The sequence below is a fragment of the Budorcas taxicolor genome, chromosome 1 (genome assembly GCF_023091745.1).
Source record: "Budorcas taxicolor isolate Tak-1 chromosome 1, Takin1.1, whole genome shotgun sequence".
Taxonomy (NCBI): Eukaryota; Metazoa; Chordata; class Mammalia; order Artiodactyla; family Bovidae; genus Budorcas; species Budorcas taxicolor.
In genome coordinates, this window is record NC_068910.1 from 209350558 (window position 1) to 209374281 (window position 23724).

At 54.5% G+C, this 23724-nt stretch overlaps 1 protein-coding gene across 1 annotated transcript; it reads right to left on the reverse strand.

Annotated features, from left to right (window-relative positions):
• On the reverse strand, window positions 1–20476 carry SLC19A1 (solute carrier family 19 member 1). Its single transcript, XM_052646797.1, has 5 exons — window positions 20288–20476; window positions 15508–16276; window positions 15247–15439; window positions 12417–12558; window positions 1–402 (listed from the first exon to the last, which is right to left on the reverse strand). The coding sequence occupies exons 1-5, from the start codon at window positions 20474–20476 to the stop codon at window positions 169–171; spliced, it is 1527 nt and encodes a 508-aa protein (XP_052502757.1). The 3' UTR covers window positions 1–168.
• Window positions 20477–23724: the final 3248 nt, after the last annotated feature.

Below are 23724 nucleotides of genomic sequence, written 5' to 3' on the forward strand. Positions count from 1 at the left end.
CACCAGGGCCTCAGTCACAGCTACCAGAAGGTGACGATGTGAACGTGATGCCGGAGACCTGGCTGTTGACGGAGCGAAGACAGGGAGCTCTGAGGTCGAGGCCTGGCTTGCTGCCTGCGGTGTCAGGAATCTGACTGCCCACCGGGCGGGACAGCCAGTCAGCTGAGGTCAGGCCTTGGCCTCAGACTGTGAGCTCAGGTCCCCCACGGCAAACACACCATCCTCCGGGGCTGGGCGCGGGGCTCCGTTCTGCGTGGCCTTCTCTTGCATGGGACTCACCAGCTCTTGGGCCGGTGGCAGGGGCTGGTGGCGGCTCTGTTGGAAGTGGCGCAGGCCCACCAGCACAGCAGCAAGGAAGTAGGCGGCGAAGAGCACCAGGAAGTACACGAAGTAGACGAGGAACTGGAACAGAGAGGGGCAGGTGAGGTCAGGCGAGCACCTGGGGGGGGGGGGCACCCAGGGAGCAGGGACAGGGAACAGAGGGGGCAGGTGAGGTCAGGGGAGCACTGGGGGAGGGGGAGGGGCACCCAGGGAGCAGGGACAGGGAACAGAGGGGGCAGGTGAGATCAGGGGAGCACCTGGGGGGGGAGGGGCACCCAGGGAGCAGAGAGGCACAGGCGAGGTCACGGGAACACCTGGGAAGAGGGGGCAGGGCACCCAGCCTCCACAGGCCAGCCAAGCAGCAGCACACCCAGCACTTCTGAGCCTCTGCGATCCTGCCTGAGGCATTCTGATCACTTGGTGTGACCGCAAATGTGCGCTTGGCTCTGGGGCCAAGTCTTCACACCCGTGTGGGTGGAGCCTGGTGGAGGGGAACAGACCATCCGGTGGCCCGGCGCAGCCCCCTCGGCCCTGGGGCCTGGGCAGCCCCGAACCTGGCATCCCGTGAAGCTGCCCAGCAGTGATGCACAGGGACCTGGGCCCAGCTAGGGGACCCTCCCACCTGAATCTCAGATCACCAGGGGCAGGGGTCCAGGGTGTCTCCTCATCTGTGGGCCAATTCCATGGAGCTCTACTCCCCCAGGGGGGCTCCCTAAGACCCCCTTCGGCACCAGCACACTCAGCCTTCCTAGGAAAGCTCATTTTCAGAAGCAAAACCGGGAAGGGAACCATCAGAGACTTCACCTCCAGGAACCTGGGGCTGGCATGTCCTGCCTATTTCTCTCTGAGTGTGAGTGAAGCCTGGACACCGCACAGCGAGCACTCAGAAGGCGACTGAAAGCTGGACGGGCAGACCAGCCTCGACCCTGGAATCCGAGGAGCAACACGGCAATGTGCTCCCTGGGTTTCTTCTTCTTTCTGCTGCCTGTATTCTTAAAGGAACCAAAGAAGCCAGCAAACCAGAAATCCCAAAACACACGGGAAAAAGCCCAACACTAACAAAAGCTGCTCCAAACGAAGGAGGAGAGGGACAACCGGCCCTGCAGGATGAGACACTGAAGAATGGGAACCATTCTATCCCAGCCAGACCCCACCCTCATGACCCAGGCTGTGACGCTCCTAGTCTGGTCAGGGGGTGTTGGTCAGGGCCCAGTGGGGAGCTGGAATGTTCACCCCCACAGAGATCACATGGAAAGCCTGGGCTGTCGCTCTTACCAAGTGGTGCCCCCCACTCGCTGAAGAGTCAGGACTTTCAACCCACCCAGCAGGGGCAAGAATGCTCTGCCCCCACCAGGATCACTGGGGGCCACAGGGAGAGTGGTAATGAGGCACCCAGGCCCCTCCCAACCACTGGTGGCCACGTGGGGAGCTGGCACTCCCATCCTTGCCCCTACACACCCCTCAGTGTGAGGAGGGCTGAGTGGGGAGTCTGGACACCCACCCGACCTGGCTGTAAAGAGGTACAAGCTCCTAGTCTTCTGCAAGGGTGGTGTCAGGAAAAGCCAACTGAAACAGAGGATTAAATAAGACCCAAAGGGACTTCCCTGGTGGTCCAGTGGTTAAGAATCCACCATGCAATGCAGGGGACACAGGTTCAATCCCAGGTCAGGGCACTAAGATCTCACATGCCTCAGAGTAATTAAGTCCAAGAACTGCAACTAAGACCCAAAGCAGATAAATAAATAAGTATTTTTTTAAAAAATAAGATCTAGAATTGCATGACATAGTGGCCAAAATGTACAGGTTTCACTTTTAAAAGTCACTCAGCAAACTTAGAAAAAGTTCTCTAAATGAATGAAATACAATCAACAGACACGGATACCAAGATGACAGAGATGAGATAAAGCTTTGCAGAAAAGAAATGGAAGAGATAAAGAAGAAAATTTACAGTAAAAGAAGAAAAATATAGTAACCAATAAAAAAAACTCAACAAATGGCCTTGTTAAGAATGGAGGGAACAGGGAAAAGAATCGGTGCACTGAAGATGCAACAATAGAAATGAGCCCATCGAAACAACGAAACAGAGAGGGAAAAGAGCAGAGCTTCATTCTCTAGGGGACAAAACCCCGTGACGGGAGTAGAGCAAGAAGAAAGAAAAAGGATGGAACTGAAAAAGCACTTGAGGAGATAATGGCTGTGGAAATGTCTCAAATCTGGCACGCGACATGAACCTACAGATTTAAGAAGGTGCCTGTGTATCGCGTTCAGCTGCTCAGTCCTGTCCAGCTCTTCGCGACTCCACAGACTGCAGCCCACCAGGCTCCTCTGTCCATGGAATTTTCCAGGCAAGAATACCGGAGTGAGTTGCCATCTCCCCCTACAGGGCATCTTCCCAGCCCAGGGACTGCACTTGCATCTCCTGTCTCCTGCATTGGCAGGCAGGTTCTCTACCACTGAGCCAGCTTGGAAGCCCCTTAAGAGTGTGAGGGAACCCCAAACAAAACACCCACCCCAATCAGACCAACACAGATCATAAGCAAAGTTTTGAAAGCTAAAGACAAAGAAAAAGGAAAAATCTTGAAAGCAGCCAGAAAAAAATGACACTGTAGGGGAAAAATAATTCGAATGACAGTGGATTTTTCATCAGACACCAAGAAGGTCACAAGGAAATGATAAATTTTTCACAGGCTGAACAAAAAAACTGTTAACCCAGAAACCTATTCCCCTGAAAACATCCTTCAGAAATTTAAAATAAATCAAGATACTCTCAGGTCAAGTAAAACAGAACAATTTGTCACCAGAAGACCTGCCCTGAAAGAATGCCTGAAGAAGGTTCTCTAAACAGAAAGTAAATGATAAGAAACCTGTGACATCAAGAAGGAGAAACAACAGTGATCAAAATTATGGATAAACAGATTTTTCTTCTCTCCAGTTTCCTAAATGTTTAATAGCTGAAGTAAAACTTATAACCCCATCTTGCTGCTGCTGCTAAGTCGCTTCAGTCGTGTCCGACTCTGTGCGACCCTATAGACGGCAGCCCACCAGGCTCTGCCGTCCCTGGGATTCTCCAGGCAAGAACACTGGAGTGGGTTGCCATTTCCTTCTCCAATGCAGGAAAGTGAAAAATGAAAGTCAAGTCACTCAGTCATGTCCGACTTTAGTGACCCCATGGACTGCAGCCCACCAGGCTCCTCCGCCCATGGGATTTTCCAGGCAAGAGTACTGGAGTGGGGTACCATTAGGCACCTCTAATGATATATAGAAGAAATAAATAAGGCACTTGTACTATAAACAGTGGAGAGAAAAGTGACTTCAAGGAGGTGAGATTTCAATACTTACTACAACTGTCTATTTAATACACAAAGCAATTATCAAAAAAGTTATCACAAGAGACACTCAAATTATACGACAGATAACCCAAAATGAAGTTCTGAAGAATCTGTAAATAACGCAGGGGAAAAGAAAACAGAAACAAAAGGCAGAGAATAAAAGGAAAATAAAAATGAAATGACAGGTGTAAGTTCTAAGACAGCACAATTACACTACATATAAACGGTCTAAATAAACCAATCAAAGAAAGAGACTGGCAGGGTGAGTTAAAAAAACATGACAACCATATGCTATCTACAGGAAATGCCAAGCATAACAATACAGTCAGGTTAAAAATAAAAAGACAGAGGCTTCCCTGGTGGCTCAGTGGTAAAAAAAAAAAAAAAATCCACCTGCCAGTGCGGGAGACATAGGCTCACTCCCTGATCTGGGATGATCCCATACGCCACAGAGCAACTAAGCCTGTGTGCTGTAACAGATGAGCCTGTGCTCTAGAGCCCAGGAATTGCAACTGCTGAGCCCACGTGATGCCGCTACTGAAGCCCACGTGCCCTAGAGCCTGTGCTCAGCAACAAGAGAAGCCATCACAATGAGAAATCCATGCACCGCAACTAGAGAAAGCTTGCACAGCAATGAAGACCCAGCACAGCCAATAAATAAATAAAAATTGGGGGGGGGAAAAAAGCCAAAGGAAAGCAGAATGGCTATGTGAATATCATGTAAAGTAGACTTTGGAGAAAAGAAAATGACCACAGGCAGAGAAGGACATTATATAATGTTAAAAGACCCAATTCACCAAGACACACCGTGCATGTGTATACAACAAATAGCTGTAAAAATGTGAAGTAAAAACATGATAGAACTGAAAGAAAAAAATACACAAATTCACGATTATAAATGAAAACTTCAACATTCTTTTCTCAACAACAGGCCAGACAGAAAATCCATAAGGACACAGAAAAAAATCAATACCACCATCAGCAATAGGATGTAATTGGTATTTATAGAATACTCCACCCCCAAACAGCAGAATTCACATTCTTTTCAAGTGTCCATGCAGCATGTAACAAGACAGACCATGTCCTGAGCCATAAAACAAACCTCAACATAATGCAGATTGTGTTCTCTGATCATAACAGAATAGAATCAAAAATATAAAGCAATAACAGAAAGATAGGAAAACAATCAAAACACTTGGAAACTAAACAAAACATTTTGAAATAATCATAGGTCAAAGAGAAAGTATGAAAAGAGACAAAAATACATAGGAGTAAAAGAAAATGAAGATACACCATATCAAAATCTGTAGGGTGTAGCTAAAGCAGGCTCAGAGGGAAATGTGTAGCAATAAATGCAAATATTAGGAAAAAAGAAGTCTCAAATCATTAATCTAAGCTTCCATCTCAAGAACCTAGAAAAAGATGAGCAAAATAAATCCAAAGCAAGTAAAACAAAGGAAACAGTTAAAACAGAAGTTCTAGCCAGTGCAGTAAGACAAGAAAGTACATTAAAAACATTTAAGAAAAGACCTCCCAGAACAAATAAGTGACCTCAACAAGATTACACAAGATTAACACACACAAGTCAATGTGTTTCTTATACAGGCAGACCTCAGAGATATTGCTCAGTTCCAGACCACCCCAATAAATATTGCAATAAAGGAACTCACACAAATTTTTTGGTTTCCCAGTACACATAAAAATTATGTTTACACTACAGTCTATTAAGTATGTAACAGCATTATGTCTAAAAACAAATTATATACCTTAATAAAAATATTTTATTGCTAAAAAATGCTAACTGCCATCTGACAATGCAGGGTTGCCACAAATCTTCAACTTGTAAAAATGTCAGTATCTTTGAAGTGAGAAAGTAACAGGCAGGAAGGCCAGGGGTCTCCAAATGGAGGGAAATAGCCTGCAAGTGTCAGACATTTTTATCTCTCTTAAGCGGCAGGAGGAAACAAACTAGCGATATTTTTTCCTTCTCTACACAAATTTAAAAGGAGGTTTCTCTTAAAATTCTGTGTTGCCATAATGACACCTGGTTTCACTTGAAGTTAACCATTGCCTTTTTCTTCTGGAAATGTTTATCTTAAGCTATGCTAACGTACTATGCATTTACCCCAAACTCTGTCTTCAAGTCGGTTCCGCCTTTCGGGCTCAGAACCTACTTGATAAACCAGTATGTTATACTCCAATATCAATATCATTCCTCTAATCTATGTAAATAACACTATTTGTATGGTGCTCTGCCCTTCTTCAAGATTCAAGTTAATCCTTTTATGGCCCAAGATGAACCATTTGGAGCCAAGATTATCCCAAAATACATCCTATGGGTGAGGGGCCTGGTGCCATTCTAAGTTCTGAGACGTTCCTTTCTTTCATTAACAGACTGCTGATAACTATATAACATCCAGCTGAAGACTAGCAGGAGGGTACTCTTTCTGCCCCCTTCTGATGCCTATGTCAGAAGCTTTCTCTATCTCCTTTATACTTTAATAAAACTTTGTTACACGAAAGCTCTGAGCAATCAAGCCTTGTCTCTGGCCCTGGATTGAATTCTTCTCCTCCGGGGGCCAAGAATCCCGGCGTCGTAATTCAACAACAACCTTTCAGAAGCATGGTAAAGTGAAGTATAATAAAATGCGGTCTGCCTGACTTCCCTGGTGGCTCAGACAGTAAAAGCAACTGCCTACAATGCGGGAGACCTGGGTTTGATCCCTGGGTCAGGAAGATCCCCTGGAGAAGGAAATGGCAACCCACTCCAGTACTCTTGCCTGGAAAAACCCATGGACAGACGAAGGAGCCTGGTAGGCTACAGTCCATGGGGTCGCAAAGAGTCGGACACAACTGAGCGACTTCACCTTCTTTTCTTTCTTGAACTAGCAACGAACACCCGGACACTGTTATAGACTGAACTGTCTCCCTTCAAAATTCACTGCTGAAGCCCTAACCCCCAGTATGACTGTATGTGGAGATAAGACCTTTCAGGAGTGATTAAGGCTAAATGAGGTTATGAGGGTAGCACTCTGATCCAGCATGACTGCTGTCCTTACGAGAGGCAGAGACACCAGGAGTGCACACAGAAGAAAGACCAAGTGAGGAGAGGGGCCTTGGGAGGAACCAGACCTGCAAACACTTTGATCTCACCAGATCTCAATCTGATCTTCCAGCCTCCAGATTGTTAGAGAACAGACTGCTGTTGCACAGACTGCCCAGTCTGTGACATCTTGTTATGGCAGTCCTTGCAGATTAATGCAGACACCAAAACTGAAAATATCACATAACAATTGCTCGCAAAACACTGAAACGCCTAGGAGCAAACCTAAGAAAGCTGCACAGCACTACAGTACTTGCATGCATGTCGAAAACTACAAAATGCGGAAAGAAATCAAAGACATTCCAAGTAAACAGAGAGATATACCATGTTCACAGGCTGAAGACTCAACAGAGTAAAAGATATTAATTCTCCCAATACTGATAAACAAGCTGAATGCAATTCCCAGCAAAATCACATCAAAAGTTTTTGTAGACATAGACAACATAACTCGAAAATGTAGAGGGAAAGGCAAAGAAACTCTAATAGCTAAAACAATTCTGAAAAAACTTCCAAAGTTGGAGGAATCAGGGTACCCAATTTTAAAACTTACCACATAGCTACACAAGCAGGACAGTGTGGTGGTGGAGGAAAGGTGGGCATACAGCCCAACAGAACAGACAAAGAACCCAGAAGCAAGCTCATCCAAGTGGTAAAAAAGCAATTCAGTCTTTCAACAAAGGGTGCTGGAGTGACTAGACATCCACAGACAAAGGGATGAAACAACATTAATGTCACACCTTACACAAAAGTTAACTCAAAACAGGTCACAGACTTAGGTATCGAACTATAAAACTTTAATAAGAAGCTGAGGAAAATCTTTGGGACCCAGGACCAGACAGAGTTACTATGGGTTCTGTGCTAAGTCACTTCAGTCCTGTCTGACTCTGCAACCCTATTGAAGAAGGAATTCATAGGGCCTGGACTCCATCTTAGGCCTGTTCATGCTGATGATCATGCTCGGCCACCTTTCCAATGGACTCTGAACTCTGTGTTTAGTGCCTATGAAAACAACAACAGAAGGATAAGACAGGGGAACCTTGAAGATCGTATCTAGGTTACTCATCAGACTGTGTGGATCACAATAAACTGTGGAAAATTCTGAAAGAGATGGGAATACCAGACCACCTGACCTGCCTCTTGAGAAATCTGTATGCAGGTCAGGAAGCAGCAGTTAGAACTGGACATGGAACAATAGACTGGTTTCAAATAGGAAAAGGAGTACGTCAAGGCTGTATATTGTCACTGTGCTTACTTAACTTCTATGCAGAGAACATCATGAGAAATGCTGGACTGGAAGAAACACAAGCTGGAATCAAGATTGACAGGAGAAATATCAATAACCTCAGATATGCAGATGACACCACCCTTATGGCAGAAAGTGAAGAGGAACTAAAAAGCCTCTTGATGAAAGTGAAAGAGGAGAGTGAAAAAGTTGGCTTAAAGCTCAACATTCAGAAAACAAAGATCATGGTATCCGGTCCCATCACTTCATGGGAAATAGATGGGGAAACAGTGGAAACAGTGTCAGACTTTATTTTGGGGGGCTCCAAAATCACTGCAGATGGTGACTGCAGCCATGAAATTAAAAGACGCTTACTCCTTGGAAGAAAAGTTATGACCAACCTAGATAGCATATTCAAAAGCAGAGACATTACTTTGCCAAGCAAGGTCCGTCTAGTCAAGGCTATGGTTTTTCCCAGTAGTCATGTATGGATGTGAGAGGTGGACTGTGAAGAAGACTGAGCACCGAAGAATTGATGCTTTTGAACTGTGGTATTGGAGAAGACTCTTGAGAGTCCCTTGGACTGCAAGGAGATCCAACCAGTCCATTCTGAAAGAGATCACCCCTGGGATTTCTTTGGAGGGAATGATGCTGAAGCTGAAACTCCAGTACTTTGGCCACCTCATGCGAAGAGTTGACTCATTGGAAAAGACTCTGATGCTGGGAGGGATTGGGGGCAGGAGGAGAAGGGGATGACAGAGGATGAGATGGCTGGATGGCATCACTGACTCGACGGACGCGAGTCTGAGTGAACTCCGGGAGTTGGTGACGGACAGGGAGGCCTGGCGTGCTGCGATTCATGGGGTCACAAAGAGTCGGACACGACTGAGCGACTGAACTGAACTGAACTGAAGAGAAAATATACACTAATCACCCCTTCCTCCAGACAGGCCATAAATGTTTCTGTATCTATCGGAGTGTAACCTCGGGTTTATTGATTATTGGCTAATTGTTTGACTGTTTGAGCACATGAGCACATAGCACGTGAATGATGGGGTTATTGGGATTGTATTTTCCTTGGTTTATGTAAGTCTCAAGGAATTTGGAGTGGTGGGTTCAGACACGTACACATGGGGTATAAAAGATTTTCACAAATGCTGGTCGGGGTCCTTGGCTAAGAGGAGACTCTGCCTTGGGCCCGCTGGTGTAATAAACTGCACTCCACTATCTGTGTTGTCCTTCTGAGTGAGTTTGTTTCCCGGAACATGTGGCTACAACACTATGGACTATATTCCACTGGGTTCCTCAGTCCATGGGGTTCTCCAGGCAAGAATACTGGAGGGGATTGCCATTTGCTTCTCCAGCGGATCTTCCCAACCCAGGATTCGAACCCGCATCTCTTATGTCTCCTGCATTGGCAGGTGGGTTCTTTACCACTAGTGCCACCTGGGAAGCTCAGAATTATTATCAGTTCAGTTCAGTTCAGTCGCTCAGTCGTGTCCAACTCTTTGTGACCCCATGAATTATTATATGTAATACCAAAACTAAGATCCACAAAAGGACAAAGGTATGAATCAGACCTCATCAAAATTAAAAACTTTTACTCTGCAAATAGCCCTATTAAGAAGACGAGATGGTCTGCTATGGACTGGGAGATGCCTGCAAAGTGCATGTCCAACAAAGAGCTGCTATCTAGACTAAGCAGACATGCTCAAACTCAAGAATAAAAAGACAAAGGCCCCAAACAGGAAATGGGCAGGAAAGAAACTCTTCACCCAGGAGGATGTACAGATGCATCTGCACACGAGAAGAGAAGCAGCACAGCCATCAGGGAGCGAGTGTGTGCATGCTCCGTCGTGCTGGACTCTTGGCGACCCCACAGTCTGTAGCCGCCAGGCTCCTCAGTCCAAGGAATTTTCCAGGCAAGAATACTGGAGTAGGTAGCCACTGCCTTCTCCAGATGATCTTCCTGACCCAGGGATCAAAGCCAGGTCTCCGGCATTACAGGCAGATTCTTTACTGTCTGAGCCATCAGGGAAGCCCATTATAGCCATCAGGGAAATACAAATTAAAACCACAGGGATCAGCTCTCCACACCATTCAGAAGGCCTAAACAAATGGTGACCCCATCAAAGGCCGGTGAGAATGTGGAGAAACGCCTCCTCAGGCATGGCTGGTGAGAATAAAAAAAAGGTGCAGAACAGTCTGGCAGCCACCCCAGGACTCAATGACTGCACTTCAGGGCATTTATTTATCCAGAGAAACAGAAATCCAGGTTCACACAGAAAGCTATACACCAATGTTTAGAGCAGCCCCCAACTGGATCAAGCTGGGGCTCCTGGCAGTAACCAGGTAAGAGCCTGGGTCCAGTCACCAGGGAACCCACACAGCATAGGACCCGACAGGAGTAGCTATGTGTCTCTAGGAGCTGGGATGAGTGGTTAAAAGTCAATCCTGACTCACAGGGTTCCTTCCATGTAAGGGCACTCTCGAGATGACAACACTACAGAAATGGTGGCAAACCAGGGCTGCTGGGGTTGGGGCGGAGGTGGAGTGGGGCCCAGCATGGTCGCAGGGGATGGGCAGGCACGCTCCCATCTCGACTGTGGGGTCCACATCCCCCTAGTGCCTGCACCCCAGAACTGCAGGATGTGGCCAGTGGGGAGGCTGGGTATGTGAGTCTCTGCATTACCCGTTACCCCGTAAGTGAGTATGTGGTGACCCAGAAATACTGTTTAATTTAAAAGCCGGCCCCCCCAGGCCAGCTCCCCACATGCCCTGGGCTGGTTCCCACCACCAGCTCCATTCCCCACCCCACTCTCACTACCCATGACGGAGGAATGGGCCCCCAGTGCACTGCACATGGAAACAGTGAGTGAGAGGAGCAGGGATGACTCTCCTGCTGGACACCACCAGGATCCCTAGTTTCTAATTACAAGCAAGCCTGTAGAGCTCCCTTTTAACCAGGAAATTAAAGCAGCCAAACAAAAATCAATATAATGTCAGCTTGACCCGGCAAAGCCATAAAGTGCCACGTGGTGGGGCTGGGCTGAGACAGGGGAGGAAAGTCCAGCCCTGACCCCAACCTGGAGCCCCTGAGAAGCCCCACTGCTCAGAGCTGGGATGACTGGCGCTCCAGGGAGGGGGAACACCCCTGGGTGTGGAGGCCCCTCGTAGGCCAGGTGGACGGCTGCCAGCAAGTCCCACAATCAAGCCAGGAGGCAACGGTGCTCCAGCAGAGGCTGTCACTCCAGAGGGGAGGCCTCACCAGAGGATCCCAGTGAAGGAGGGCCCAACCCACCACCTCTGGACGGAGGTCTGGTGCCTCTAGACTGCCCCTCCCGCACAGCTGTAGGCGCAGTCACATACACCCCATGGACCCAAGTCCAACTCGGCCACCCTGCTCAGCCACAGTCCCCAGGGTTCAGCCTGTGGGGCCCTCCTGGGGAAACAGGGCTGAGACCGGCCTGCTCGGGTGGATAAAAACTGCCACAGGCTCTGATGTCCTTCCCGATCCCCAGCCCAAAATCCTGTTTCTGAACATAAGGGTCTCTTATGCCTGGAACCTTCTCCTTGGTCAGCTCTGGCAAGGGAGTCACCAGGGCGAGGCTGAGCCAGCACCCTTGGACAGAGGGCTGGACTTCTCCATGGAGCCGCCATGCCCCAGGGAGGCCCAGCTCCCAGCAGGTGGAGGCTGCACCGAGGAGCCCAGTGACAACCCTCCCATGGGCCCATTCTCTGGCTAGTTCCAGCTCACTCAGAGGTCCTGCCCTGGCCGAGGCACCGGGAGTCCAGCCTGAACGTGTCCCGGGTCTCACGTTCTTCTCGGGAGACAGAGGACTGGATGGAGGGAGGAGTCGGGAAAGGGGCTGACAGGCACCAAGGTCAATCAATCCTGGAGCTCCGCTCTCATCTGCCTCCACAGAGAGCTGTCCCATGAGCAGGACCCATTGCAGGAAGGCCTGTCGGAGGGCTCAGGGAATGCTCAGGACCATGCCTCCAGGCTTCCTGAGACCTCAGCCAGTGTAGGGGGTACCCAGGGCCCCGAGAGCTCCTGCAGAAGTGACCGGCACCCAGGCTGGCCTCAGAGACCTTAGAGGTCTCACAGGACTTGACGGCACATGCCCACTGTACTGCCCAACGTGGGCAGCATTCGTAGCCCCAACCTGAGCCCCGCAAGGGAGCTAGCTGCACAGGTTGGCACCAGGCAGTCAGACTGTGGCCCTCAGCCTCCCTGCCCTCTGAGCCTTCCCTCCCTGTTCCCATTTAGTCCAGAGAGTCTGGCTAGACGTGCCCCTGCCCGCAGCACGTCTATGGTCTGGGTCCCGGGAGGGGTGGCACTGCTGGCCGGGCAAGCACCAGGAGGCCTGGCCAGGACTTCGCCCCCAACCCACCCTGAGGCATCCCTCCTCCAGGAAGTGAGCCCGAAAGCAGAGCTCACCTGGGGACAGACCGGGAGGCCCAGGCCCCGCTTGTCAGAGACAATGAGGGTGATGGTGGTCTTGAGAACGGTGGCGAGGAACGTGTTGATGCCGAAGACCAGGGCACGGAGCTCTTGAGAAAGAGAAGCCGCGATCTGAAAACTTCACAGGGCAGCAGGCTGAGGTCAGACAGCCAGGGCGAGACACGCCCACAGGTGCAGAGGACCCAGCTAGGTGGCAGTGCCCTCAGGCAGCCGAGAACAGCCGCGGGTCCACCGAGGCTGCAGGGCTTGCAGGGAGACAGGAGGCCCACGCAGCGCCTGGGCTGCCCACCGCCCTGGGCCTGTGCTCTGAGCTATACATCCTCCCTTGATGATCCATAAAGGGAGTGCAGAGCCAGGCGCAGAAGGCAGCCCTGGGAGACAAAGTCTCCTGGAAACCCTGGGACAAAGTAAGTTGTCGTCACTACAGGGCTCTCAGAAAACCGTCCCCCTGAAAGCAGGGTGTTAACACAACCACAGGCACAGACGGGCACAAGGAAAATTCTGGATTTAAAGTGCTTTGCTGTTAAATGAGTCAGTAAATTAGAAAAAGACCCATAAAACAAATAAAGAAGCAAGAGGAATTAATATGCTCAGTGCTTCCAGCGCTCTGCACAGAAATTAACATTTGAACACACTTTCAATTAAAAGCCCCAAAGTGCCTTCAAAGAAACTAGACAGGAAACGTTCTCAAGTTCTGAAGAATGAGTGAACAAAAATAGGCAAGAGGCCTTACAGAGAATGACAAAGGCTGGGGAGCTTCTGCTGGGGGTGCGGGAGGGTTGGGACGACAAGAAATACACGACGTGCCAGGGTGGGCAGGCGCACAGTAACTCAAGCAATAGATTAACTCCTGGGAAACAGGAGCCCAGCCAGGTCCCACCGGGACAGGCAGAACAGAATGCCACCTGTACGACTGGGGGAGATGCTGCTGCCGGAGCTCCACAAGTGGGGTTAAAGCCAACAGCAACACGGCTACACACTCCGTGAAAGGCCCAGCCACCACACCCGCATGGGGGCTGCAGATTCCGGGGAATAGGAAAGCCCAGCGGGAAAAGAACCCATGGGTGTGAACTAGCCAGGACAGCAGGAGGGGCCGCTGGCCCACAGGCCACCCCGCGACGCCTGGCTGTGTCTGCAGCATCTCTTAAACCCTTTCCTAAAGCACGTGAACTCTGACCCGGCTGGCCCACTTCCAGAACCACCTGAGGCCATTATCAGAACTTCAGAAGAAAAATGTAGGTGAGAGGGTGAGGCTTCTGAGCCAGGCGTCTCAGGGAGATACTGGAGATGGTGGCCTTGTCACCAGGAAGACCAAAAACAACGCCCTCTGGACACGGAGCCTCAGGTTTATGAGGTGGGGGAACGATGACCCCGGCAGCCTGACACCCACATGTCAGCCACGAGGCCTCGGGGTTGGGGGGGGGGGGTGCGGTCTGCTGTCTCCTTCTCACCTTTGTGTCTCATATTTGACCTTTTCTGCATCGTATTTGATCTTTCTGCCACAAACACCATGGTTTTTACAACTGACGCAGAAGACACTAGGTGTCCTGAGACAAGTGAAGGGAAGACACCAAGGGCCCTGGCGCCCTCTCCACAATGCTGACGGTGGCAGGAGAGGTGGGGCGCTTACAGGCTGAGAGCAGGTCAGGACGGGAGGAGGCAGCGTCCCGCTTGTGTGGGAGGCCAGGCCTGGGGCCACGTCCACAGGCAGTTGGGGAAGGCAGCCATGGCCACAGGGGCAGGAGGGCGGTGGAGCATAAACCGCGCCAGCAGGGCAGGGGTGTGGTCTGGGCGCCTGGGCAGCGCTGGCCTAGGAAAGGAAAGGACCGGGTCTGATCCGGGCTTCCTCCTACAGACCAGGGCAGGTACGGGTCTGGCGTGCAGGGGGATCGTGAGATGGAGCAGGGGGGCCAGGCCACCGTGCCGTGGGCAGGGGTGCGGGCTGCAGAGGGGCAGGAGTCTGAGGACACCATCCAAGCTCAACACAAGGCAGAGGCAGATGTTCTCACATGGGTGTGACCGGAGTGCACGGTCCACGTCAGGACGGAGGTGCCCCAGGGGAGACGGAGCGCAGAGGGGAACTGGAGCCAAACAGCTGGGGACAATGACAGGCCACCTGCCAGGTACAGATGTTGAGTATGTGTTTTGTGCCACATGTGTGGTGTGAAAATGTGTGTCTGGGGTGAACACACGGTGGGAGAGGGTGCACTGAGGGGTCAGGAGTCAAACCCAGCAGGACATGGCCGGGGAAGGTTCTGGAAGGCACAGTGAGTCAGCAGACAGCTCTTGGGACATCCCCGGGCAGGTCCAGGAGCGTCGCCAGGGGCGTGAGGAATGCAAGGGCATCAGGGAAGGTCTCCTTTGGGCAGAAGGCCAGCTGGGTGACCCAGTTGCTGCCGTGAGCCGCCCTGCCCAGAAGCGGGAGAGGACAGGAGTGGCCTCAGAGTCACCCATGACAGGACCTCAGGGCCAGAAGGCAGGAAGGACTTCAGAGGTCCAATCTGTGTGGACACCAGAGGCTCAAGGGGGGCGCACAGGGGACACCCACACAGGCCGGACTCCTCCCCAGCCTCAGGGTCCTAGCAGCTGGGACAGGGCATGCTATTGGCAAGGGGGCTCCTGGCTAAAGGTACCTGGGGCTCATGCTCCAACATGAGCAGTACATATTCTGCTGCTCCCCATGGAACCTTCTGGAAGGAGGCCTTCTGCTACATACCGTCCATGGCCCTCCAGCTACCCACCGCCCCCCCCCCTCCCCTGCCACTTCCAGTTTCTAAGGCCACCTGCCAGCCCCAGCCCGACTCACGTGGCGATGGGCACCAGGAACTGGTAGGAGCCGCGGAAGAGCACGAAGGCCGCATAGCACAACCAAATGTCGTTGGTCTTGTACATGAGGAACACCAGCCCTGCCTGCAGCACCGTCACCACGGCGATGACCAGCCGGGCCCACAGCGCCCAGCGGATCCTCACGAAGCCCGCAGCGAAGGCGGTGAGGGCACCTGGGGAGACAAGTCGCGTCACGGCCATCCCGGTGGCCACGGTCGCCGCCCCATGGGGCGGGGCGTACCTAGCAGCGTGGAGGCGGCGTCCGCCCCGCCGTTGTAGACCCTGGTGGTGTCCGTGGTGGGGTGGACCACGCTCCACAGGATGTGCACGTAGTAGACGACCAGGTAGTAGCCGGCGGAGTTGAAGACCCACCAGAGAGACCAGAGGCGCAGCTGCGGCAGCTGCGCCGCGCGGCCCAGCTCTCTGAGCATGCGCGCGAGCGTCGAGTCCCGCCAGGCGGCCGGCGGCCAGCCCGGCTTCGCGCCCGCGGCCTGCGCCGGGCCCGGGTTCATCTGGTGCAGCTCGGAGGGCGCGGCCCCGGCACGCACCGGCGCTCCGCGGTTGAAGAAGAGGCTGCGCTTGGGGCGCTTCAGGAAGAGCGCCAGCACCAGGCTGAAGGTGAGGAAGGCCAGCGAGATGTAGTTGAGCGTGGAGAAGGGGACCCTGCCCATGGTGACCAGCAGCTGGCCCAGCACCGAGCTGGTGAAGACGCCCATCAGCACCGAGGCCCGTGAGTAGCTGGCCATGCGCTGGTAGTGGGCAGGGGGCACGAGCGAGAAGATGTAGGAGGAGTAGGCGATGCGGGCAGCCATGGTGATGCTGAAGAAGAACTCCATGAACTGCATGTGCAGCACGGTGGAGCCGAACAGCAGCAGGAGCCACACAGACACGTAGCTCAGGCCCTGCAGCAGCAGCACCGGCTTGTAGCAGAGGTAGTCGGTCAGCAGGAAGATGGGCACCAGCACGGCCAGGTACGAGTAGGACAGCACCGGCGTGATCTCGTTGGTGACCTGTGGGACAGCACATGCATGACCCCCAGCCCCAGAGCACGGTCCCTGCTGCTCTGGGTGCCCGTCACGTCTGCTGGGCTGGGCCTAGCACCTGCGAGCCCCACATGGACCCCATGCACCCCCAAGTCACCCGGTCTCCTGTGCCCCTTTACCACAGTGCCCCACCAGGACTACGTGACGAGTACTGTCCTCCAAACAGGTGCAGCCCTTAGGACTGTCCAGGGCATCAGAGGAAACAGAGAGACGCACAACCAGACCCCCAAACATGTTCCACTCTGATCCCATCCCCAAGGGCGTGCTCCTCAGGAAGCAGTTTAGTATCGACACCTGCAGAGTGTTGGTAATAGTGCTGAGAATAATCAGTAACTACATGCTAAGCCACGTTGATCCAGGCTTGTCTCTAATGAAATAACAACATGAGAGGATTTCACCTTAAATCTAACAATATAGAAAACAGAGCTGTGACTAGTCTACACTCTTGCCAGCAGCCGAGGAAGGCCTTCAGCGGGCCGGTCTCACTCGGTCCCAGGGCACAGGGGACGCTGCAGCCACCCTTGCAGCAGCCACAGAGGAGAGCAAAGCTGGGCCCTCACCCCCGCCTGTCAGGCAGGACCAGGAGCTGCCCCTATGGGAGCCAGGACTCCCAGCTTCACCAAGGGAGCTCTGCATGGCCTTGGCCATTCAGCTCTCCACTCAGACAGGGCTGACCCAGCAGGACACTCCCTCCTGGGCACGCAGGGCAAGGCCACAGCCACAGACCCCCTTGGGATGCGAGCCAGATGTCCTCCCACTGCCCAGGAAAGGGCCACCCTGGGCCTGCCGCCTAGGAAGAGGTCCCAGCTTTTGAGAGACCCAAGTCTTTGGCCCCACCGCCCTTTCCTGGGGGACGCACATGGGAGGCAGCCTGTGCTCGGAGCCTCTCCTGAGGCCCAGCTGGGTGTTTAGCAGGTGGTCTCCCTACAGGAATCCAAATGACCCCACCTGACCCTCCCAGGGGCTTCATCTGACCCCAAATGACCCTCCCAGGAGTTCCACCTGACCCCAGCTGACCCTCCCAGGGCCTAGCCATGGCTCAGACCAGCCAGGGGCAGCAATAGGTGAGCCTCTGGCCTTGTTGGGCTCTCAGAGGCTTTGGCCTCCCTTGGTTCCCACCCGACTCAGGGCGCTAACCCTGACTGTACCTGACCACCTGCTAACACCAAGGCCCACTTCACAGATGCACCAAGGGCCCAGAGCTAAGCCCAGGTCAGCACGCAGGGCCCAGCTGAGCCCACTGCTTCCTGGAGGCTCACCCATGGTTTTCTGCAGCCATCATGTCTGTCCACCCAGAACTTGCAGCCTAATTGGCTAGGCCTCGGCACTGCTTCTCAGTCTGTGCTCGGGACCCCACGCTGGGCACACACCCACTGCCTCCAGGGCTCCCCATCCGCTGGAAGCCACCCAGTACTGAGCACTAGAGCCTTGGGACAGTCCAAGACAGTCTTCGTGCAAGTCTTTTCTCAGGGGTGCTGAAAAACCAGTGCTGGTCCCAGAGCCATGGGGGCTGGCTACAGGGTCAGAGCCTTGTTTATGGAAAATTCCGGGAACATCAAACAACTCAGTTAGTGGTCGAGCCCTCTTGGCAGGCAGCTTGCACAGCTGCGGGGCCGTGGGGTCAGAGCTGCGGGAGGCCAGCCATTCTTCCTTGTCCCCTCACCGCTGCCCAGGCCCCAGATCGGCCTTCTCCAGCTGGGCAGACACGCAGGCCAGGGGACAGACCCATGACATATTTGAGAACTGCAGGAAGCACGGCACCCATGGAGTCCCTGAGGCAGGTGGCATGAGGGCCGCCTCATCCTGGTCCAGCCAGTGTTGCTGCACGTTCCCAGCACCTCGGTGTGGACAGGCTAGATCCAGACTGACAGGCAGGATGAGGAAGCCATGCCCACACCAGGATCCAGGTGGCCTCAGGGCAGCCATCAGGAGGCTTAGCCGGGGCGCCATGGCAGGCAGGACAAGGACAGGATGCCATGGGCTCTGAGGACTGTGGGACAAGGGGCGCAGGGCAGAGCCAGGCCATAGGTGACCAGAATTCCAAGAAGAGTGGCGTCAACAGCCTACACCTGGCTGCACCCAGAGGGGCGCAGGGAGCGAGGGCAGGACAGGGGCTGTCACACCAGTGACAGGCAGGGTCAGCCTCGGGCCAGCAAGGACTACTATGTAAAATGTCCTGGGCCGGGCTCATCATGGAGGTGGGGTGGGGGCTGCAGGACCCAACCCAGGCAGCTCAGGTGCAGAGGAGTCACAGGCCTCAAGGTGCAAAGCAAACCTCGTACCTGCCAGGAAGTGCTTCATGAACCAAAGGGCAGCCGGGAGTGGGGGTGGGGTGGGGGGAGGGAGAAGGGAGGGTACCGGATGTGTGTGCAGGCAACACTCAGCATGGGCTGAGTTCACAGCGAAACTGCGGCCCAGAGGACGAGGCAAGCGGGGAGGAAGCTGGTGGACAGGAGACACTGGGCCCCCCAGTACCAGAAGCCTACCAGGCACAGAAAGGCAGACGCCTGCAGAGGGGGAAGCTGGCAAGGCCAGGCTTGTGGACAGCCAGGAACACGAGACGCCACAGCAGAAATCAGGGAAATCCAAGCCCGGCAGCAAGCCCTTGTCTATCAGATGGGCACAAACTCAACAGCACGTGGTAGGTGCTGATGAAACGGAGTCAGGACCCGGCCTCGCACTGCAGAGGGTAGAAGCGAAGCGACTACAGCAGCGTTTCTCCTGGGGGACGGGATGAGCTGGAGACCTCAGAGACCCTTGGAGCAAGGCAGGGGAGGGGGTTCTTGGTGGTTTGAGGCCCTGGGTGTGAGTTGGGTAGTATCAGCCTGTATCTGTGTGGGAGAAGTGACCGTGGCCACAGACCCGCCGGGCTCTCCCCGAACAGGCCTCTGCCGATCTCGGGTCACGTCCAAGGCCTGGTGGGCGGCTTAATTTCTGCAACCTACTACTTAAGAGCTAACTTGTGACCTGAGAAGGCCGGCAAGTGGGAGTTTACTACAGAGATTTTCCTTATAGTTATTTTAATGGTGCGTCCCACGGGGGCTCACTCCTAAGTCATCTTGGCAGTGGACGACGGGCCCTTGCAGAACAGAGGGGCATCTGGGGAACTGGCCAATCAGTGAATGGAGGACATGTCACACCCAGTGCTGGAAGGAGGCAAGGGCCCCCACCCCAGACTCACCTGGGAAGTCACCCCTCTGGCCGTGGGGTTGGAGCCCTCACACACACATGGCTTTGAGCCCATGCATGACGCCGGGGCACACGGGTGTATCTATTTTCCAAGAGGGCTACTTTGAGAGGGCAGGCTCGTGTGCACGGCAGTTCCACATGGCTTAATCCTGGTGTCACTGAGGGATGGGGGCCAAGCCCTGGACCAGGAAGACGCAGGAGCTCCCTGAAAAAATCAAGTGGGAGATCCCCATGGGAACCAGTGGGGTCCAGCACCAGCGGCAGGGGGCGTGGAAGCCAAGGTCACCCTTCAGGGGACAGACGGCGTTGGGGTCAGGTTCTGGGGTGGCAGGTGGTCCTAAGGCAGGACGAGGAGGGGTGGTGAACAGACCCTGACCGTGTGCTTCATCAACCAAGGAACTCTGAGTCCTCTTGATTTGCTTTATTTTATGGAGATGGAAACGGGCGGGGACATTGCCTGCTGCTGCTTTTACTGTGTCTGACGCAAGACTCCCATGGGGTATAAGCTTATTAGTCAGGTTCCAACGAGATCCTTTGTCCTTGTTACTGAACAAAAGTCAAATTCCTTCTGTAATCCCTCTCCTCAAACAGGCCTCTGCTGGAAGCAAGGGCTCCACAGATGGGTGGGCAGGCAGACGAGGCCCCTGGGCTCTGCCCCAGAGGCCCATGGCGGGCACAACCCCTCCACCAGACCTGCCACCACCCCACAGGGACTGGTGGCTGCCAGCGCCTGCAGCCGTCCAGCTCCTGTGCTCCAGCCCGTCCCACCCGCATGCGCGCCCAACGTGCCTGCGTCCTCGTGAAGTTCTTGTCGGGGCCCAGGAGGTAAGGTGTGATGAAGCTCTCCCCAGGCCTCATCTGGGCCATGAAGCCGTAGAAGCAGAGGAAGAACACCAGGCACCACCAGGACTGCTGCTCACGGCCAGGCTGGGGCTCTGCCGGCATCTGCTTTTCCACCTCTGGGCCAGAGAGCACCATGCCGCCAGGAAATGGACGGGACGTTGCACCTGAAGGGGAAGCTAGAGTCAGGGTGGCTCAGCAGACAACTGCAACCGCCTCCCCCAAAAACTCTGCGGTGACAGGCTCCCCACCACACCAGTCATTCAACCAGAACTCACATCACACGGAGGAAGGGGCCCCCAGCCCCAACCCTGTGCCCCCAACCTGGAGCTTGTGACCATCCAGATACCAGGCCCACCCAGGCTGGGGTGTCACCACTTCTGGGGGCTCCAGGGCCTCAGATCCATAGAGTGGAGGGAATCACATGGGGCCCATAAATGCTAAATAACTGAAAGTAAATGCAATTTAAGATCCAGGTCCCCAGGAACCCCAGGCTCCAGTCATGCGCTCACAGTGCGGCCCGCTGTGGGCCAGTGGGCGGGCAGGACCCCTGTGCCCTGCCCCAGAGGCCTGAGGCAGATGCGACCCCTCTGCCAGACCTCCCACCGCAAGGTCTGATGACTGCTTCTGCAGCTGGAGTCTCAATGTCACAGCACCAGGCATGTCCATGTGCCAGGCACAGCAGAGGGGCAGTCCCGAGACAGCCAAGAGGAAGGGGTAGGAAGAGGCCCTGCTGGGCACACAGCCCCTCCGGGAGGCCAGGCACACACCCGGGGAACAGCACAGGGGTCCGTGATGGGGGCAGGGTAAGACCCCTCCCACCTCCCCGGGCAGGCCTGGGCCATGCTCAGCAAGGGAGCTATGGTCTGATGAGCAGGTTTCTTCTTCCTCTTTTCTGTGACTCATGGAAAATGGGGCAGGAGTGTCACAGCAGTAACCCCCTGGAGAAGCCAGGGTTGGTGGGTTTCTTTGTAAGGCTACAAGGAGGGGCAGCAGCGGCCTGGGGGTTACTGGGTCCTAGGACCTGGTCCCAGCCTTCTCAAGAGCTAAGTGAAACACCAGCCAAGAAGGGGGGCCAGAAGCCCCCGGGAGATGTGGCTTCCCACAGAGCACACAGGCCAAATGGCTCCAGCAGAAAGACTCTGTTTAAGGCAGGCACACATAGCCCCTACTCCAGCCCCAGGACTCCCCTCAAGCTTTCTCCCGACTCCTGGGCCACTGCTGCCTGAGTGCCAGGAAAACAGAAACCCTCAGTCAGCTGAGCACCCAGCATGGGGTGAACAACCAAGAACTTGAAAGCACAGGGCCCCCAGGAGCAGGTTCCCACACTCTCTGTCCCATGTTCCCCGGGAGCAGGCTCCCACAGGCCACCATGCTCCCAGCCCCTACAGGCTCAAGAGCTCAGAAGCCCCCATGCTCCCTCTCCCCAGGGGCTCAGGGGCTCCTGTTCTGAAAGGTGTTGTCTCCAGAGATGACAGAAATTCCCTACCTGGTGCCACCCCCGAATCCTGAATCCCAGGGCAGAAATCTCAGACTCCAGAGCACACCACCGGCTTCTTCATTTCTACTTCCTGGACTCCCACAGCTTCTGAAGCCTGAGGCGGTGCTTCTGAGAGTCCGTGAGAGTGAGAGCCTGTCAGTAGGTCTGGGGCAGGCAGGACTCTGCTCCCTGACAGGCCTCCCTCCCCCCTCCTCCCCCCGCACTCCCAAACAACAGGAGCTGACGACAGCTCCACCCCTAGTATCTGAGGCCAGCACCACAACCCCCAGTGCTCAGACACCCCAGCGCCCAGCCCTGAGGGTCCCAAGAGTTCTCAGGGTCACAGCACAGTGGTGGACCACTGCCCTCCCCAGCAGCACAGATCTGCAAGAGTAGAGTCCACATCTGTGATGGCCAGGGAGCTGGTGAGGGGCTTGGGGGCAGGTCTGCAGACCCCCGGGGTTTACATGGGGTCTCTAGGAGTATCCCACCAGCTGGTCCCCTCCAGCCCACCCCATCCCTGCAATCTGGGGAGGCTGAGCTCGCTGTTGGAGTCCCTCACCTTCCTCCCCCAGCCAGCGAGAAAAGCCTGGGTTCCTCAGCTCCTGGACCACAGGATGAGGAGGGCCCAGGGTCACCTATGCCTCATTCCCCTGGGCTGCGGCCTACTGGTTGGTCTCCCTCCCATCTACCTGCCTCTGCACAAGCTTCTGCTCAAGACACCATAGGCACAACCTGAGGCCTGTTCCCCCCTGGGGTGGCAGAAAGCAAGCAGCCTTCTCATCTGGACTGGGGTGCTGGGGAGGTCAGGGAGGTCCACTGACCACTCTAGAAGGAGGGACCCAGGCTGCCTCTGTGTTTCTCTGTGCCCCAGTGTCAGGGACTTGAGCCAAGACGCCCACCCCAGACAAAGGCAGCCGCCTGTCCTAAGAAACATCTGCTGCCCGGTGGACGGCCCAGTGACCCTGGAGCCCAGCCCTGTCCGCCCCCCACCCCCACTCCTCCCCACGGCAGGGGAGCAGAAGCAGCAGGGAAGACCGGAAAGCTCAGAAGGTCCTGGACCCAGTGGGGTTCCCTCCAAAAATGGTCACTTTCATTTCTGCTTTATGTTTTCTCCTGAGTGTCGCTTAAAGATCTGCCCCTCCCACCCACACGAGGCCCTCCTCCAACTTTGGGGGGTGGGGGTCACAGTCCCGGCCTGTCCTGTCCCAGCACCTCTGGTGACTCCCCACGTGAAGAGGCCTTGCAGAGGCACCCAGGTCAGAGCTGTGGGAGCGGGCCTCGAGGCAGGCTGATCTGTCACTCATCACAGGCCTCACCGAAGAGAGAGTGCTAGGCTCAAGGGGCTGGCGTCCTGGCCACTGTGAGACCACCACCCGGGGCCATAAGCAATGGCACTGATTTGCACTGGAGGGGCCAGGAGGCTGGGCCATTTTGGAACATGGTCCTGCACCGCCCCACTCACTTCCCAAAGATTCCAAAGCAGGCCGAGGGCAGCCAGCGCATGCACCCACAGCTGGACTGCAGGGTCAAGGGGAGGGCTTGGGCCCATCCACGGAGCACAGGCGGCCACACCAGAGCATAGGACCCTTGTGCGGGGCCAGGGCAGGGGTGCAGAAGAAAGAGTGGATGCAGAGCTGGGCTCTCCCCGGGGGGCCGGGCACTGCGTGTGTTCCTGGCGGTCTTGGGGGCCTCAAGGATTACCCACCCTGTTCATTTATTCGATTCACATAAGGGCACTGCCATGGCTAAGATTAAAGTCCTCCTCCAAATACTCGGGCCTGGGAAGGAGAGTTGGAGGGACCCATCATGTACTGACGGCCACAGAAACAGGGCACCCAGGGCAAGGGAAGTGCCTGAGCTCAGGGCAAGGGGGCAGGTGGGCCCCTGAAGGAAGCACTGCCTG

Bases quoted from the DNA above. Each gene is read 5' to 3' on its own strand.
- SLC19A1 (XM_052646797.1), bottom strand. From the start codon at position 20,476: ATGGTGCTCTCTGGCCCAGAGGTGGAAAAGCAGATGCCGGCAGAGCCC. The intron at 15,440-15,507 runs GTACGCCCCGCC...TTGTCTCCCCAG, and splicing joins CGCCGCCTCCACGCTGCTAG to GTGCCCTCACCGCCTTCGCT. The intron at 403-12,416 runs GTGAGCTCTGCT...TCTCTGTTCCAG, and splicing joins GCCTCCCGGTCTGTCCCCAG to TTCCTCGTCTACTTCGTGTA.